The following is a 20,391-nucleotide window of genomic DNA, read 5'->3' on the forward strand; positions in this document are numbered from 1 at the left end:
CAGCCTATCTGCAAACTGGACCACAGCCTATCTGCAAACTGGACCACAGCCTATCTGCAAACTGGACCACAGCCTATCTGCAAACTGGACCACAGCCTATCTGCAAACTGGACCACAGCCTAACTGCAAAGCGGACCACAGCCTAACTGCAAAGCGGACCACAGCCTATCTGCAAACTGGACCACAGCCTACCTGCAAAGCGGACCACAGCCTAACTGCAAAGCGGACCACAGCCTAACTGCAAAGCGGACCACAGCCTAACTGCAAAGCGGACCACAGCCTAACTGCAAAGCGGACCACAGCCTAACTGCAAAGCGGACCACAGCCTAACTGCAAAGCGGACCACAGCCTAACTGCAAAGCGGACCACAGCCTACCTGCAAAGCTGACCACAGCCTACCTGCAAAGCGGACCACAGCCTACCTGCAAAGCGGACCACAGCCTATCTGCAAAGCGGACCACAGCCTAACTGCAAAGCGGACCACAGCCTATCTGCAAAGCGGACCACAGCCTAATGACAAAACGCACCGCAACCAAATGACAAAACGCACCGCAACCAAATGACAAAAAGCAATGCAACCAAATGACAAAACGCACCACAACCAACTCCAAACTTCATAGAGCAGTGTTTCCCAAACTCGGTCATCAGGACCCCAAGGGGTGCACGTTTAGTTTTTTCCCCCTAACACTACACAGCTGATTCAAATAATCAAAGCTTAATAATGAGTTGGTTATTTGAATCAGCTGTGTAGTGTTAGGGGGAAAAAACTAAACGTGCACCCCTTGGGGTCCTGAGGACCGAGTTTGGGAAACACTAAAACAGAGCATATGAAGTATAGAATGCGTACAGTAAAGACACATACAGTATAGTTGTAACTCATCACAATAAACGGCTTACAGTACAGAACTGTACATACCCGATGCATGAGTGCCTTCGAGAGGAGGGGTTGCTATGGACAGCCTTCCTGGGGAAGCGAGAGTCTTTGTTCATCATTGTGGTGGCTATTTCACAGAGATGTAACAGCCTTCAGATGACAGGGGATGAACAGAATAGAATGCAACATCTCTGTGGACTAAGACTTCTCCAGCTTGTCTGAAATGACCATTCTTTCTGGGGTGAATGTCCTTTGTTTCTTGGTACTGTTCGGTCACAAACTAAGCATGGTACACCTTGTGAGAACAATCAGTCCACAAAAGCAGAACAAAGTTATATCTACTGCATCTAGTAGAGACACAAGTAGGATGCATTCAAGTTCAGCGCTGTCAATAACAGGTCTTCATGCAAACATTTGGGCTGGTGTGTGTTCATACAATTCCAAAGAAGAAAAAAAAGTTTTATGATAAAGCAGTGGCCTTCATTGAAAAGCAGTGCAAAATCCAGAGATCAGAAAGTATGCCCAATTCAGCCGCTAAAGTTCTACAGCATCTGGTCCCTGCAGTGAGGATATGTCCATGTGTTTGAAAAAACTGCTGAAGTTCACCCAACTCTGTGTAAACCCACCTAAAAAGGCAAAGAGTGAAGCCTGTTAGGAGCCCACCCCAGAAAGCATATCAGTTTACTAACTAGGAGACGAGGGCCAAATCATATCAAATTAAATTGCGGCTCATATCAGCTGTCAGCGGAGACTTGGAGCTAATTCCTTGCTTGTTTTCTTTTCTGCTCACCAGCAAGGAGCCTTCCTCGAATTCCTAAATAGGAAACAGCGGACTTAATCTTCCCAGAGGTCGGAGGACTGACGGGGGAAAAGAATCCTTCAAAAAGGGGCCAAAAGCTGCCTTAAAACGTGATACAGCGCAGTTCTAGAGCTCAGGAGTTGCTTCTTTCTTTGTTCAAATGAAGGCTCGAACCACTTTATCCCCAGTGGGGAAAAAAGAGAGAGAGAAGGGGAAAAATGTGGTTTTATAATCCCATCAGATGCTCCCTGGATTGTGCAGTCTCCTCAACCGTCCATATCGGACTCTCCTCTCTTCTCTCCTGAGACTGCTGGGACTTAACTCTGGCCTGGAGAAACAAACAACAACACTAACTCCCCAGAGGGAGAGAGAGAGAATAGAGAGAGAGAGAATAGAGAGAGAGAGAACAGAGAGAGAGAATAGAGAGAGAGGGTCATAAGATGAGAATTTGAAGCAGTCTGAATGGTACTGCGGGCTGGGTGGTACTGCTGAAGCCTTCGGGGACTCAGCCAGTGAAGGGGGGAGGGCAGGAAGAGTGGGCTCTTTTCTATATCCAGATGCTGGGTTCCAGTGCAGTCCCCAGATGGTTGTCCTACGAATAATAATGCCTCATCTGCTACCGTATAGCTCCGCTACAGGACTGACCGGCTTCCAGACCAGGCAGCAGCAACTCACCCCGGTCTGTAGCTCAATAAAACTGTGTGTTGTTAAAAATCCAATAGATAACGGGAGGGGGAGGTGTCATGGACATGGAGTACAGTCTGAGCGTTTAAATTAACACCTTCTCTAAAATGGGGTTGTTAGCTTCTAGCGTCTTTGGTTTGGCCAGTATGAACGGTGTTAGATGTGACCATAAGTTTATAAGTGTTCATCTCTCTCCTCTTCATATGCCCTCCAATATGCCCTTGTTTGTGAGTCCTGAAGTTATTCATATTAAAACAGGCTAATATTGTTTATGCTCATGCGTACTCTGCGGCACAGTAAAATCCTTTTCACATGAAACTAATATCTCCTGCAGTTGGTTTGCAGCCAAGGACGCTATATACAAATAGTATGGAGGCTATAAACATGCTGTATCGACAACTTGAGGCGTTAAGGTTCTATCTGCAAAAAGATAACGGTGTCAGAAATGTTGATCATTTATTCTTTTGAACTTATGAATTGGTTTATTTAGAGTACTATATTGGTAGAGAACATTGGATAGAAACAAGGATATGTCAATTACAACAACAACAAAAAATGATGCATGATGCTCAGAGTCAATAAGAACTAAAGTCATGGAAATACATCAAGCTAACAGTCCAAGCACAAGACAGAGGCAAAAATATGTATCTACAACATATAACATAGCAGCCTCTGGTGGAAATTAGAGGCATTACATCGTTTCATTTTCTGTCCAATTTCTAAAACAAGTGACGCTTTAGATCCATAACATGATTCAAATATTGTCCCTTATGTTGTTCATAACCGCAACACGATGCAAAGAAAAGCACTACAAAGCCTTGCACAACAGACCCAGAGCCTTGCTTTATTATAAACAGGCTAGTGGGCTAATGCTGTTTTCAAGACAAATGTCTGGTGACCAGAACCCAGAATGAAAACTATACCCAAAAACAAAGGGTGACCTGAGCACAATCAGTGTGAAAAGGAGGGGTGGGTGTTGTCCCTGTGTCATGTCTGTTGAGGGTCATTCAGGCGGTAAATCAACTGCAGGAGAGTACAAACACTTGAGAGTGAACTTTACGTCCGATAACGTCGGATGCCACTTAACAAAACTCAAGACTAGACAAACAACAGCACTAAACATACAGTAGCATATGATTGAATTGTGTTGCTAATGAAACAAGCACCAATACTATGAAAAAGAATGCATCACTCATCACCTGACTCCGTCAAATAAATTGTTCTAGGAACGAGTGTTAGGTGCAGTATTTCCATTCATTGTTCAGAAAATATTATTTGTCTTACAGACTTATACCAAAGATGGAGGATACCTGAAGATGTCTTACTCAGGCCGTTTACCATAATTTTTAAAAAGGTACCTTCAGGTCTGCTTAAAAGGTTGGCTCTCCTATAGATACCACTGCGATAGCAGCTGGGTCTGGTCTGCTTAGTTTATTTTCTGTATATGAATCATAAAAAATGAGGGGAGTGGGATGTCTCGCTTCCTGTTCTGTCTCAGCTCACACAGGACTTTTATGAGGGGAAGTGCTTGTCAGTTCAGCCACTTTTCTAAGCCAATCAACATAACACACAATGACAACAAAACATTATATTACACTGAAAGGAACTACTGTGGTTTCCTCCAACATTTACCTCAAACTGAAACATTTATCGTCTTTGACGGGAAAATAACATCTCATTGCCTGATAAACTTAAGCTGCCTGTCTGTACATGTTTTCTCAACAGACTGCCAGTTTGTTTAATTCCTCCCCTTTCCCAGCCATCCTGCTATAACTCAACTCCAACACTTTGTTTCATTGTCGCTGTTAGGGGCACTACATTTTTTAGGGGCTCAGGCCTTTTACATGGCCCGGTCCCTTTCAAAATGGCCCCTCTTTCTAATATTTATAGTAGTTTTAAACAGACCAATTTCCATGAAACGGATAGGTCTGACATAAACCATAAAGATTGAGTGCTTTTCTTTGGTTTATATCACACAGACTCACATACAGCACCATTAGGAGTAACGTTTAAATGCCAGAGCAAATGATCCCACCAATAAACGTTTATAGAGATGTATGAACCTGTAAACACTTTTTTGGTTTATTGGAAAAGTATTTTCAAATGCCTTGCACCAATGGCTTGTTTTTGAAGGTTGCTGAAACTAACTTGCCTACAATGATTCATAGGCACCTCTTAATAACAGTCCTATGTTTTCACTTCTTGTCTCTTCATTTAAGTGTGTGTGTGTGTGGGTATGTATGTGTGTGTGTGTGGGTATGTATGTATGTGTGTGTGTGTGTGTGTGTGTGTGGGTATGTGTGTGTGGGTATGTGTGTGTGTGTGTGTGTGTGTGTGTGTGTGTGATGTTGATGAGTGCATCTGCTTTTCCAGACAATTTTCCCCAACTGGTCATTCCCCTAAAGTGCACTTTGCACAAGCAAAACATGTTATATACACCAAACCCCACCACAGACAGTGTCACAAACACACAAGAAAAAAACCCGGGTGTGTTTTGCTGTCTGAAAAAACTCTCCTCCCAGACAAAATATTTGTTTTGCTCCCAGGCAATTAAGGTCAAGTGCTCTTTCATCAGCCCTCCTGCTCCTGCTCCGTCTCCACAAAAACAGTAAATATTTGATTTGCATCAATATCATGGGTTATGACTAGTGGTAGTGACTAGTGGGTCAAGGATCTGCCCCTTTTTTTCAATTTTCCCCTAAAATGACATACCCAACTCTAACTGCCTGTAGCTCAGGACCTGAAGCAAGGATATGCATATTCTTGATACCATTTGAATGGAAACACTTTGAAGTTTGTGGAAATGTTAAATTAATGTCAGCGAATATAACACATTAGATCTGGTAAAAGATAATACAAAGAAAAAAACGTGTTTTTTTTGTATTTTTTTTGTACCGTCATCTTTGAAATTCAAGAGAAAGTCTGTAATGTATTATTCCAGCCCAGGCACAATTTAGATTTTGGCCACTAGATGGCTGTATTGTATGTGCAACGTTTTAGACTGATCCAATGAAGCATTGCATTTCTGTTCAAAATGTTGTATCAAGACCGCCCAAATGTGCCTAATTTGTTTATTAATACATTTTCAAGTGCACTCCCCTCAAACAACAGCATGGTATTCTTTCACTGTAATATCTACTGTAAATTGGTCAGTGCAGTTAAATTAACAAGAATTTAAGCGTTCTGCCAATATCAGATATGTCTATGTCCTTGGAAATGTTCTTGTTACTTAGAACCTCATGCTAACCACATTAGCCTACGTTAACTCAACCGTCCCGCGGGGGACCCACCGATCCTGTAGAGGTTTTAAACTAATATTACCTGTGTAGCTCAGTTGGTTGAGCAAGGTGCTTGCAACGCCAGGGTTGTGGATTCGATTCTCACGGGGGGGCCAGTACAATATTTTTTTTATGAAACATGTATGTGCTCACTACTGTAAGTCAGTCTGGATAAATGTAAATGTAAACTGATACTACCATTCAATAATCCTACCATTCAACTAATACTACCATTCAACTACCAGAGTAGAAAAGGTAATGAACACACAACAAAAAGCCCTCTAGCCAAGAAACACCTATGTATCTGACTATCCATAGGAATATGCGGATACTAGACTCAACATCAAATAGAGTCTAAAACTTAGACCTAACCAGGTATTACAAGTTTGTTATCAGGGACCCAATGTTCAGACTGTATACTGTCATTTCAAATAAAACTCTGCAGTCTGACAATTATAACAAATCTTCAGTAAATTTGTATTGTATGTTGTAGACTTAATGCACATTTACGTAAATATATTTTTCTCCTCAGCAGAGCACCTACTGAGTAAGCATTTGGCAGACCAACTAAATACCAACCAAATTCCCATTACTTGGGAGTAGGACTTAATGCTCTGAGAATATCATGAACACCTCATCTAATTATTCTTGTTAGTCCACAAGAAAAACAAAGACCTATGCAGAATAAAAAAGGAATGAGATGCAATGTTTAAGTTAGTTTTAACAGTGGTCAAGTAGGCTACTGTGGCTATTTGATCATAATGTAGGCCTACCAGAGTGACATACCATTGAAAACAATGGAGAAAATGCATCCCATAACATATTAAGATGGAAATAGCTTTTCTATCATTCAGCCTACATTAGCAGCTGATGTGTGGTGTTCAATGTAGGCCTACATGCAGGTCTTGACATGAACCTGTTTATCCACTTGTCCTTCAGACAAGGAGGTGACAGAAAATGTTGTTGTGTTGTTTGATGCAAGAAACCACTTTACAAAATAAAATGCGTAATTATTCCCACACCATTATTACAGAGAATTAGACAAATTATGCTTCCCTCTGCCTATTGGCTACTTAGCTTATTCAAGCCTGTCGCAAAATACAACACTGCCCCCTTTAAAACAAAAAAAAACAGCTCTTTACCTGACTCTCTTTTCAAAGATGTCTAGAAATGCACACATTTTGTGCTTTTGTGCAATCCCTCCCCCACTGCTGACTACAAATGATCTATAACTGGGCTAATAACTCACTAACTAGCAAACGATATGAACAAATGTACAAATGCGCACGAGTCACTAAATGTAGCTCTTGCTTTGATCTTAAAACAAGCGCATCTACTCATGACCGCTCATGCTGTAAACACAGTCCAGTACAAAGTGAATGGCTTGATCCATATATGGCAATGGTCTATTTGTATATAGGCCTACTAAAGCTCTAGTTATGGCACACAGGTCTGTGTAGAGTACGGGCCTGAGTCGTATCTTACTCTGATGTGTTCTGCCTACACCAAAATCTCTTGGCATCGTTAGTTTTGCATACTAAGTCTTGCATAGTTCGTTCTGTTTTGGTATATAGCATTGAAAGTGGCTAATAGTGCGTTGATTCGATCACAATTCCCACAGTAAAGGGAAATGTTGATAGTGTTAACTAACGGGGAAAACTCAAGAAAGTTGAGTGAAATTCGTATTTTCTGCCCACGCTGATATTTCTTCTGTGTGGCAGTCCCGGGAAGCTCCACATGCAGCTTAGAGGGAACATTGATGAGATGTATATACTTTTAAAAGGGAACAAAACTTTTATACACCTCCTCTGTAATATTTCATATTAATCTGTTATTACAACAACTCTAGTGTATGGAGAGAAGGACCTTGTAAAACCATTTCTTAAGAGCTCCTTTAAGAATCCATTTGTTTTTCTTCAAATTAACTGTTGCTACGTGGAAAACAACACAACAGAGAAAGAAGGCTTCAAATGAGTTAGACCACCTGAGGCCAGCCGATAGAAGAGATTCTGCTCTTCTACAACAAAGGCATCTATTCAAGCACAGCACAAGCCAGTACTTTCAAAAGTTATTGTTAGCCACCGTATATAAAACCCTCACTGCTGACTTAACTTCAAATCACCTTTAAAAAGGCCCCGAAAACCTTTTTTCTACCAGCTTTGAAAGTTTGCCCTCTAAACACAACAGGGCAAGTCATGCAGCCCTAAGGGACCACGAGACTGGAAAAGACCGGCATAGAACACAGTAAGGTCTCTACCTGGGAGTGTAGGCCAAAGTGTAGCGCCTCTGTAGACTGATGCTCCGGTTCATCAGCAGCTTCCTGAAGAGCATCGGGGAGTTTCGGGGTGACCCACGGGGGGAGTCGCGTGGGCAGATTTTAGGGGATATGCCTGGCGACCTGGGCTTGAGTTGGATGACCGGAAGCCTGCTGACCAGCTGCTCCTCAGATAGCTCTTCGGACCGCTCCTCCTCAGAGCATGCTTCGCTCATGTCGTCAGTCACTTGGTCCTGGTTCCCGCTGTCCCTTTGTCCTGGCTTGGCTACACTCTCCTGGTGACTCTGATCAACCTTGAAGCTTGACCGGTCCTATCCTCCTCTCACAAAACTGACTGGTCAGGTCAGCATGGAGGTCAGTATACCTAGACTTATCACTCCATTAGTCAGGGATTCAACTAGTACTGACTCTAGTGGGTGCTCTCGAAAGTGCTCTGAGAGAACGTGAAAAAGCTAGACAGCTCTCTATCTGACCATGTCCGTTATTTGAAAACAGCCCTGTCTTTCTCCAAAGGTCATAGTCGTGGTTAATGGACTAAAATATTATTACAGTGCAATCCCTTCCCCTGCCTGCCCAGGCTTTTGTTTACATAACTGCTAGGCCTTCCCTCCCTTCCGTCTAAATATGGACGCCTGATTTAAAGTGAGCAAGAGGCATGACAGATCTGCCCCCTCCCCCTCCTCTCCCCAGAGCCCAGTGCTGGTCCACTTCAAACTATGCTCTGTAATAACTTCCTCTCTCAAGTCCTCAGAGTATAAACATTAAACCTACTCAACTTAACATTACTCCGGTCTAAGTCCCAGTGCTATTGTTTGTGACGTCCAAAAAATGTGCTTCAAGAAGTCTGTTTGCCTTTCACATGCTCACAAGCCTACCAGGAAAAGTCACATGAAGGACCCCGACTATAAAAAACCAGGGTAGATAAAGTTATAAAGAGCATGGACTCTGTCACGATGGTTCTCTATCTGTGGCTGGGGGGCTCACTTCCTTGGGCGGCTTTGTTTATCAGGAGAATAAAAGAAAAGGTTTTCCTGCAATCTTACGACTTGCAGCTGAGCACCGGGCTCCCCAGAATAACCTAGGAGTCTGAACATTTGACGCAGGAGAAACCTATGACAGCCAGCCTGGTAGAGGCTAAGACAGTGTTGCCTTTTAAAACAGACTCTTTTGGTTCTCTCCCAACTGTCAAATAGAGTGTCCTTATTAAAGAACACCAATCATTAACAATGGGATGGTGGTGAGAAGAAACCCTTTGGGACTAACACTCTCACAACTTTCAAACAACCACCTCAGGGTAAATGTCTGAACAAACCTCTTGTTCCAAAGTAAGAGTAACATTTTAAAGCATCCTGCGACAGATCACTAAGGTTTGTTTTAATAAAAGATTAAATACAGCTCAATTTAAATGCTTTTGTTGCATAAAAATGCCTTGTTTTTCAGCTGAAGTTTATTTTGCTTTCTATATTTTTGCTTTAGAAAGAAAGCAGTGTATCATAAATGCCTCCCCGTGAGAACAAGAATGAGGGCGATGACTGGAGATATTAGCAGTTAGGTCAACATAAAGGCTATAAAATAGCCACAACACATCTATTCAAGAGTACAATACTCTTTAAACACAATTCGAAAGGTTTGACATTCACAGGATTGATAACATTATGTTTGGAGTCCAATGAACTGTATCGAACTGTATACTGTAATAGTTTGAGAGTGATCGGCTACCAACCCAGTCACATATGGTCACAATGAGAAGCGTTTAAAGACCATGAGCCACTGTTGTCAATGCTACCTCATATTGCAATACGACCTGGCGCCCCCTATCGGCTTGTTATATCATCTTCCATTACCCAGCCCTTCATACTACGAATTTTACATTGTGTTCCAAAATAATCCAACTAGAATTGATTCAAACCACAGCAGACAGGAATAGACAATTCATGTCTGCGGCAAAACAAAAAAGTTAAATTCATGTTGGTGGAAAAACAAAGACAGCTCTTCCTACCCTTCTCACATGCTTGGCTGATAACAAGGAGATATAACTGACCGTGAAACAGGAATGTCTTCATTCCTCTTCTCTTCAAAAAACAACAACAACCACAGAGCACAGAGGGGGAAGATGGTGGCACAATTTTACTTCTGGTCCAATCAGAAGGCTCCTGAACCAGGAAGTAACCCCCCCCACACACACACAGAGAGACACACACAGTATTTCACGTGCTCCCAAGGGAGATAGATGCCCAAGTAGTCATTAGTGAATGAATCTTGTGATCTTTGATTAATCAGTGAAAACTATCATATGGGTTTTGTCTGCTGTTGTATTATTGAGATACAATTTACATGACTGTTGTTTTAGTTGAGCTGTTATAGGTCATTATCGGGGGAAATGAGTTTCCATTTAGGGAGGAAGACATGACAAGCATGAAGTTGACAGTCAAGCTTACCAGACCTTCAACAGAGCCACACACTGCTTTTAATTATTCAATAGGGCTCCTACTGTATATGTTCATATTGCATCCAATCAGATATGCTAGTGGGACCCTTTTACTATTTCAAAGTATCAAAGTATTTTAGATGTATTTTTAGGTTGAGGCAAGCATTACAGGAAAGAGATAGATAGCACTACCCCAACTGCGAGGCTCTAAATCCAGCCCCCTTTCATCATCTAACTTTCCCACTCGCCCTACACCACACCACATGGAGGAGAGGAATGGAAGGGATCAGCTATCCAAACAAACCACAAGACTAACAAGGACATAGGGGTAAAAAGATACATTGGTTTGGAATTGAGCCCAAGAGCAAAAAACCATGTGACTAACTGGATAGCAGCTAGTGATGGTTTCCAGCCTCCTAGTGACCTGGAGGCAGAGTGAGGAGACGGGCTGCTCTGGCTCTGCGCTCTTCCTGACGTCCTGGGTGGAGTTTTTGCGGGACAGAAGGGGGAGTTGCAGCCTCCCAGAGAAGAGCCTTTTGACCGTACAGGTGAGGTCAGGCTTTTCGATGGGATCCATGGAGGCCTCTGAATATGAATTTTCTTTATGCAGGTCAAACATTTTGCCACTGTCCCTGGATGGGAGTGAAAAACACGTTAGAATACTAGCAGTGTCCACCTAAGGCCTGAGAGGTTTTCTTTTTCGTTTTTATTTAACTCCTTATTTTACCAGGTAAGTTGACTGAGAACACATTCTCATTTACAACAATGACCAGGGGAATAGTTACATGGGAGAGGACCCGTCAATTAGAGAATTCTTCGGTTGTGACTTTGTGGACAAAACTTTAATCTGACTGTGTATTAAAAGTTTGGTTGTTTGGTGTTTGTCCATAAGTCAAGAGAAATATGCCTACATCTCAATGCCAACATGTAAAAGACATTGCCTCAAATATAACCATCTCAGAAATTACAATGGTGCATAGGATATTTCCTGGTACATCCCCTATGTGTGATAAATGCCAGGCTGAGCAGGGTACACTACTCCACTGCTTTGCCCTATGCTCTAGTTTGTATGGTTATTGGTGTGGAATTTTTAGCATCCTCTCTGAAGTTCTGGAGACTTCAATAGACCCAGACCGCTTCTGATAATCCTGGGAGTGTCTGATTCCCTAAACGGATTAACCAATCTCCAAAAACAACTCATCTCTTACAGTCTCTGCCACGACTTCCTCCGAAGTTGGTGCCTCTCCTTGTTCGGGCGGCGTTCGGCGGTCATCGTCACCGGCTTTCTAGTTGCCACCGATCCATGTTTCTTTGTCCATTTGTTATGTCTTGATTGTTCACACCTGGTTCCCATTTCGTTATGATTACTCCCCTATTTAAACCCTCTGATATTCATGATGTTTTGTGCGTTATTGTTTTACTGTTGGTCGTGTTCGTTGTATGTATAGTTATTGTTTTATCCCTGCGTGGATTTTGTATGATGGACTTTTCCTAGAGTAAAAACGTATGTTTTACTCAGTTCGGTGTCCTGCGATTGACTCTATTTCTCATCTCCTATACACGGACACTGACAGTCTCATTTCGGCAAAAAAATGAATCTTGTTGTTTTGAAAAAGGAGGGAAGCGTCCTCTACCAAATTATGGCTCAGCGAATTGGCAAACACTGTACACTTAGAAATAATTAGATATTTTCTGAACAATAAATTATCAACATTTGATCAAATCTGTCAGCCTTTCCTCTCTTACTTGGACCAGTCGGTGCTGTGAATTTGTACATTTTAACGCACTCTCAATTGTAATATTTTAATCTACCTCTGGGCAGCATTTGCTTGCCCCGCCACCCGCCAGGGAGGGGAATAGGGGGGAATAGGGGGGGGGGGGGGGGGGGGGCGGTGACATATACCCTCTTTCTTTCTACCAGTCCTTGTTCTGTATGTCTTGTTTTGTAATATTTGTTTTGTACACAGAACTCTGGGTCTTGTTGTTTCTGTCTGCTCTTTTATGTTTAGATAAGAATTGCATAATTCTCTTTTATACCTATACACCATTCTTGTGTGTTCAATAAAAAATATTTGAACGAGAAATTACAATGGAACCTATTAAAAGTTTTCCATGTTCATATTTTTACCCCCAATTTCATGGTATCCAATTGGTAGTTAGTCTTGTCTCATCACTGCAACTCCTGTAAGCTGCACTGCCCACTTAACCCGGAAGCCAGCCACACCAATGTGTCGGAGGAAACACCATACACCTGGTGACCATGTCAATGTGCATGCGCCTGGCCCACCACAGAAGTCGTTAGAGCGCGATGGGACAAGGACATCCCGGACAACTCTGGGCCAATTGTGCACCGCCCCATGAATCTCCCGGTTGTGACTGGCTGCGACAGAAACTGGACTGGAACCAGGATCTCTAGTGACACAGCTAGCAACTGCGATGCAGTGCCTTAGACCACTGCACCACTCGGGAGGCCCTTCCATTTTCAAACGGTGCCAGTGCCACAACATAAATAAAAACAAATCTGAATATGTGTAGGAGGGTGAGAGAGAATGGGAGTGTGGATGCACGGGGTATATGTTGGGCAGGAATTCATAAGAATGGATGAGTAAGTTGAAGGATGGATGGATAGATAGATGGGTGTAAGTGTGTCTGAAAGGTAGGGAGGGTGGGAAATGATGGGAGGTTGGAACCAGCTTGGCTTGGGTGGGTAAGAATGTGCAAGGATGGGAAATAATGGGCAAGGATGGGAGGTTGGAACCAGCTTGGCTTGGGTGGGTAAGAATGTGCAAGGATGGGAAATAATGGGCAAGGATGGGAGGTTGGGACTGAAATAGGAAAAATAAAAAAGAATAACTCATGATCTACAGCAATCCATTAAGTGGACCACCAAAAATATGAAATACTTAGGATTTGTATCAACTCACCACCCAGGGCTTTTACTTGTAACATACAGTATAGTTAAATGCACTAATGAGGAACAATGGGTACATGTTGAAGATGCGCATGCTCATCCCCAGAATCTTTTCACGTGTCTGTTTTCTAAAGATAAAGCTCAGAACATTAACAACTTGATAGTTAAGAACACTATAACGTGGAAGAAAATGTAACTTATTCTACAAGAACCAATATCACTCCCTAAAAACATAACACTATGGAACAATCCTTGGACAGCTTTTCAGAATTCACTGATAAATTGGTCTACATTGAAAACTAAAGGCATATAAACTGTATATTACTTGGTAATAGGAAATGCATTTATTTCCATGACCGAATTAAAAAGCAATTTTAGACTGACCCATGTAGATATTTTCAAATACATTTCAATCAAATCTTTTGGACATCAGAGTAATCTTGAGGGAATCCTATTTGAGTCAGAAAAGGATGCTCATATGATAGATAAGATACATTGCCTTCAGAAGTATTCATACCCCTTGACTTATTCCACATTTTGTTGAATTAGAGCCTGAATTCAAAATTGATTAAATATATTTTATTTCTTACTTATCTACACACAATACCCCATAATGACAAAGTGAAAACATGTTTTTAGAAATGTTTGCCAACTTATTGAGAATGAAATACAGAAATATACAATTTACATACAGTTCCGTGACAAATTATTTGCCCCCTTTCTGGTCCCCTATTCTTGCATATTTTTGATACTGAATGTTATCAGATCTTCAACCAAAACCTAATATTAGATAAAGGCAACGTGAGTTTACAAAAAACAAAATATACTTATTTTATTTATTTAATAACAAAAGTATGCAACACCCAGTTCTCCTGTGTGAAAAAGTAATTGACCCCTTACACTCAATAACTGGTTGTGCCACCTTTAGCTGCAACGACTGCAACCAAATGCTTCCTGTAGTTGTTGATCAGTCTCTCACATCACTGTGGAGGAATTTTGTCCGACTCTTGCATGCAAAACTGCTTTAACTCAGCAACATTTGTGTGTTTTCAAGCATGAACTGAAAGTCCTGCCACAACATCACAATTGAGATTAAGACTGGACTTTGACTAGGTCATTCCAAAACTTCAAATGTGTTGCTTTTTAACCATTTTCATGTAGACTTGATTGTGCGTTTTGGACAAGTGTCTTGCTGCATGACCCAGCTGAGCTTCAGCTCACAGATGGATGGCCTTACATTTTCCTGTAGAATTCTCTGATACAAAGCAGAATTCATGGTTCCTTCTATTAAGGCAAGTCGTCCAGATCCTGAGGCAGCAAAGCGTCACCAAACCATCACAGTTCTACCATCATGCTTGACCGTTGGTATGAGGTTCTTACTGTGGAATGCGGTGTTTGGTTTTTGCCAGACATGATTTACAAAAACATAATTCCATTTTGACATTATGGGATATTGTATGTAGGCCAGTGACAAAACATCTCAATTTAATAAATTGTTAAATGCAGGCTGTAACATAACAAAATGTGGAAAAAGTCAAGGGGTGTGAATACTTTCTGAAGGCGCTTTATACAAAACCTTGCAGAGAGCCTATCTAACTGACAGTCTCTTAGAAACAAATATAAACTATTGGAAACAAAGCTTGAAAACAACTAATATTGGCACAAGATGGAGGTAATGTTGGAACATAACTAACGAACTAACGAAAATGTACACTTAATCCAGCATAAACTAATTGTCACGTCCTGACCAGTATAAGGGTTATTTGTTATTGTAGTTTGGTCAGGACGTGGCAGAGGGTATTTGTTTTATGTGGTTCGGGGTGGTGTTTTTGTAGAAGGGTATTTGATTTATGTATTCCGGGGTTTTTGGGCACTGTTCCTTGTTAACGTATTTCTATGTTTAGTCTAGTTAGTTGTAGTTCTATGTTTAGGTTAATGGGGGGTTGGACTCTCAATTGGAGGCAGGTGCTTTCTCGTTGCCTCTGATTGAGAGTCCTATATATGGGTATGTGTTTGGTTTAGTGTTTGTGGGAGATTGTTTCTTGTTTTGCATGTGTGAGCCTTACAAGACTGTTTGGTTGTTCGTGAGTTTTTCGTCGTTTGTTATTTTGGTGTTTTCTTGGTTTCAATAAATATCAAAAAGAGCATCCACATTCCTGCTGCGTTTTGGTCCTCCTTTCCCGACGACAACCGTGACACTAATGTATATAATTTATTACACAAGAGACAAAATTCACAAATTCTACAGCACAACTGTCACGATAGTCGTAGGATTGAGACCAAAACGCAGCGGGTATATGTACACTCATCTTCTTTTATTTGGACAAAGAAGGGAAACCAAAAACAAACACATATACAAAAACACAACGACGATAGACAGTCCTGTAAGGCATAACGCTAAACACGGAAATAACCTCCCACAAAGTGACAGGTGAAAACAGGCTCCCTAAGTATGACTCTCAATCAGCAACAGCGATGTACAGCTGTTCCTGATTGAGAGTCATACCAGGCCAACACAGAAATACAAAACTAGAACAGCCCCTTAGAAATACAAACACAAGAACATACCCAACACCCCGGAACACATAAATCAAATACCCCTCTACAATACACACACACCCCGAACCACCTAAATCAACTACCCCCTCTACATCGACACTTACACCAATAAACCCCAGAAACACTCTACACAAAATATCCCTCTATCTAAACACATACACAAAACCATGAAAACAAATACCCTCTGACACGTCCTGACCAAACTACAATAACAAATAGACCCCTTTACTGGTCAGGACGTGACAACAACGCCAGAGTCTTAAATGTAAAACTAACAATGACTCAATAATCACATGCCTTGTGGGAGTGCAATGTGAATGTACATTTAATCCGTCTGTCTGCATATTTCAAGACATGGCGCATGAGGGTTCAGTGAGATACCAGATGGGTTGGACGATACATTTCTCGTCAATCATACTTAAACTGGAAATCAACCAATCCTCCTTCTTTAACACAATGGAAAGGTCAAATGCTTTATTTGTTTAGAAATGTAAAAACAGATATCTTTAGCTTCAACTGACAGATTTTGCTGGGGATTTTTTTGCTATAATTGCTGTAATTTGATGCATCGGTGCGTCAATCAACTCTAGGAGGATAAATTATTATCTAAATGTTGAAAGTGCGTGGGTGACAAAGAGAAAGAAAATGGTGCAGTTTGAGGCCATTGTAGGCTTAGCTCGCGGTCGGCGTTCCAATTCATCCCAAAGGTGATCGATGGGGTTGAGGTCAGGGCTCAGTGCAGGCCAGTCAAGCTCTTCCACACCGAACTCGACAATCCATTTCTGAATGGAACTCGCTTTGTGCATTGTCATGCTGAAACCAGAAAGGGCTTCCCCCAAACTGTTGCCACAAAGTTGGAAGCACAGAATCATCTAGAATGTCATTGCATGCTGTAGCATTAAGACTTCCTTTCACTGGAACTAAGGAGCCTGAAACATGAAAAACAGTCCCAGACCACTATTCCTCCTCCACCAAACTTTACAGTTGGCACTATGTGTTTGGGCAGGTAGCGTTCTCCTAGCATCCGCCAAACCCAGATTTGTCCGTCGGACTGCCAGATGGTGAAGCGTGATTCATCACTCCAGAGAACGCTTTTCCACTGCTCCAGAGTCCAATGGTGGCAAGCTATACACCACTACAGTCGACGCTTGGCATTGCACATGGTGATCTTAGGCTTGTGTGCGGCTGCTCAGCCATGGAAACCCATTTCATGAAGCTCCAGACTAACAATTATTGTGCTGACGTTGCTTCCAGAGACAGTTTCAAACTCGGTAGTGAGTGTTGCAACTGAGGACAGACAATTTTTACACGCTATGCGCTTCAGCACCCGGCAGTCCCGTTCTATGAGTTTGTGTGACGTACCACTTCGCAGCTGAGCCATTGCTGCTCCTAGATGTTTCCACTTCACAACAACAGCACTTACAGTGGACCAGGTCAGCTCTAGCAGGGCAAAACATTTACGAACTGACTTGTTGGAAAGGTGGCATCCTATGATGGTGCCACGTTGAAAGTCACTGAGCTCTTCAGTAAGGCCATTCTACTACCAATGTTTGTCTATGGATATTGCATGGCTGTGTGCTTGATTTTATACACCTGTCAGCGACGGGTGTGGTTGAAATAGCCAAATCCAGTCATTTGTATATATATTGTATATTATTTGGGGCTCAGAAAACTTGGTCAGCCAAACAAATTCACCCACAGGGGCCGCCAGTTGGGGAACATTGTTTTTGATCATGTCATAGATAGATCTTTCATAATACCCTTAAGACATTTGGCTGAACTGGCCTTTTGCACTCCACAACCCTTCTGTATGCAGAGCTAAATGTCTATGTCAAGCTTTGATGTTGCCGATTGGGTCCTAATCGGATTTGTACTACAATACAAAATGAAGAGATGACTGTTCAGCTGCAGAGCTAGAGATGAGAATAAAGATGCTGGTTTGAAATAGAGATACTAGTCTATACTTCATTACATGCCATTATTCATCCATGTGTATCGCCACAATCTGGTTTGGCAGGCCAGAGTTCGCTAGAGTTCATATGTCGCATAATGTTATCTACTGATGAGGAGATAACCTATGTTGACTCTAGCTGAATTTGAGTTTGAAAGGCTTCCAATACGTAATAAAAAGCGTTCTGTTAAAAAAATTAGACAATCGCCATCACCGAATTACAAAAATCACCAGGTCTGCAAACGGAGGTAGGCTTATGCCTAGCCCATTTCAGTAGGTAGCTTAGGTGCAGTAGCATTGTGCGCTAGTCTTCTAGGCTCTCAGAATGGGGAAAAGAATACCATCTTGAGGATACAAAACATGCAGTTTTCTTCATGCAGGTAAAACATTTCCAATACACGGTGTACACACAATGTAACACAAACGATAACTTCTTGATATGTTTTTGTGCACAACTTGTGCTATGGAAATACAAAATGTTTTTGGAATCATTTTGAATCACCTGTTAGCCTAATTGCGTGTCTTCTCCATATCTCTTACAACATCAGCACTTTACCACAAACAAAATAAATTGGCCCAAAATTAGGCAGGCCTTCTGCTGTAGTCTCTCCTCGAAAAGGGTCTCAGAAGGCCTGACTGAATAAAGTAGTTGTAGAGACAACAGGAGAACTAAATGCTGTGGAGTCCAAATCAACATCAAACGTATGTCGTAGGCATATCTATGCATAATGTTGTTCAATCTTGTTGGGTTGCATGTGAAACTTTTCTTATTTATTTATAGGCCTACTGATCTCATTAATAAATACGCATATGGACTTTGTATGTTACACTGTTACAATGCAATTATAAACACACATTTTGTTTGGGGTTTAACATAATCATTGATTATGCAGCTACAGTATTAGATTGCTACATTGACATACTGTTTTATAAGATATCATATGGTAAGCCATGAATTTAACTTCAATGAAAAGCATAAGAAACCTACAGGCATATTATAAATTATACATTCAAGCCATACCAGTAAAGTAAGCTGTTGAAATTAAAACGATAATGAAGATTTTATCTATCTTTTAAGATGCTTGAAAAAGCTATTCCTTATCTATGAATAAAATACTTTATTTTTTAAATAACACAAATGCAGTGACTAATGTCCTCTTCTAGACATATATTATTACCTTATTACAACACTGATATGTGTAACTGACTGTGAATCACGTTTATTTGGCGTACCCCAGACGACATTGCGCGTACCTTGGGAATACCTAACATAGAGGACTCGGAACTTAGGAGGCAAGAAGTAGAAGTTGATAACCTGTGCCGCGGGCCAAACACACCAGTCCGCCTTGAAGGAAAAGGAGCACAAACAAACCTTGAGAACTAGAGGGGTATCAATACAGAAATATAGAGTACAATGGGCCTATGCTTCTGATCCAAACCGTTCTTATCAAGTAAACTAATACATTAAAAAGCAAGATACAATAAATGCCTTCTGAACAAAGGACAATAAAATCAAGCAGGTAAGAGGATAGAGAATACAAATTGTAGGGTCTAATTAGGGCTAGGATATGAAAAACACAGTCATACTATTCCACTAACCTTGTAGAACTCCCAGAACTTGTCTTTGAATTCCTCCAACCCCTCAGACAGACTATGGCCCTCCATCTTGCCCATACTTGTAGGAAGATTAAAAAAACTGTTACTGTGGTATCTCCCATCTATGGAAGTCCCTCCAACCCCACTTTAGTGAGTTTTGTTGTGAGCTTTTCCATAAGAGCAAGCAAACAGTCCAAGTTGACATTGATTTAACTTAGTATACTGTTAATGCTGACTTGAAAAAACAAAAAAACACTCCCCTATGAAATACTATGCTTCCATGGTCAGTGATGCAATCAGCTGATCGGTAAGGACTTTCTTGCTGACAGCAGGTAGAGCATTGCCGACAAAAATAACTTGTCCAGCCACTGGTACAAGTAGCGCATGAAAGGCCCCATTGAACATCTTACTGCAAAACATGCAAATTGCAGAGGGCAGTGTGACACAGCAACATGAAACACATGTCCTTGCAAATAGTGACACCTATATACTACTGTATTGTATCTTGGAAAACACAAGGAAAATGTGCAATAATCCTATCAATATAAAGGATACAATTCGAGAGAGGTATGTTTTGGAATATTATGGTTGAACTTTTTTTAATGCTATACATTTTCTTTTGGTTATGATTAGGAATATATCTTGCCCTCGCACATTCATGTTCATTGTCTTTCAAAAGTTATTTCATACAACACAGATTGCTGTCCTTGGTCCTGGACCTTACCTGTACGAGCCCAATCACGTGCCTTTTCAGGGACCCTCCGTTTTTTTCTGGTTTGCTGAATGATATTGCCTGCGGCAAGCATGCCCCCACAGCTCACAGTATTGGTTACAATAAGAAACCAGCTGTTGAAAAACGTCTTCCTGTAATCTTGACGAGAAATTCTCTGCTAAACTGAGGAATCATGATTATTATTCCAAACGACGGTTATCCAATAAGTGGTCCACCAAGGATAAATGTTTGACGTTATTGATGTACAGTACCAGTCAAAAGTTTGGACAGACCTACTCATTTTACCTTTATTTAACTAGGCAA

The 20,391-nt window shown here is 41.4% G+C and overlaps 1 protein-coding gene and 1 long non-coding RNA gene across 5 annotated transcripts in view; both read right to left on the reverse strand.

Moving 5' to 3' along the window:
• Positions 1 to 8,634, reverse strand: part of LOC115169947 (cAMP-specific 3',5'-cyclic phosphodiesterase 4D-like) — an 81,569-nt gene extending 72,935 nt beyond the window's left edge. For 3 of the 4 annotated variants that reach the window (XM_029726102.1, XM_029726101.1, XM_029726100.1), the window contains exon 1: positions 7,893 to 8,634. In XM_029726102.1, the coding sequence (XP_029581962.1) occupies positions 7,893 to 8,125 (233 nt within the window). In that variant the 5' untranslated portion in view covers positions 8,126 to 8,634. Of the gene's footprint in view, positions 1 to 916; positions 2,065 to 7,892 lie in introns of those variants that run through there. The other variant, XM_029726103.1, reaches the window with a different exon arrangement.
• Positions 8,635 to 18,106: 9,472 nt separating this feature from the next.
• Positions 18,107 to 19,679, reverse strand: LOC115169948 (uncharacterized). Its single transcript, XR_003870938.1, has 2 exons — positions 19,359 to 19,679; positions 18,107 to 19,104 (listed from the first exon to the last, which is right to left on the reverse strand). It is a non-coding gene; the product is annotated as an uncharacterized LOC115169948 (long non-coding RNA).
• Positions 19,680 to 20,391: the final 712 nt, after the last annotated feature.

Source organism: Salmo trutta, chromosome 31 (genome assembly GCF_901001165.1).
Source record: "Salmo trutta chromosome 31, fSalTru1.1, whole genome shotgun sequence".
Classification (NCBI taxonomy): Eukaryota; Metazoa; Chordata; class Actinopteri; order Salmoniformes; family Salmonidae; genus Salmo; species Salmo trutta.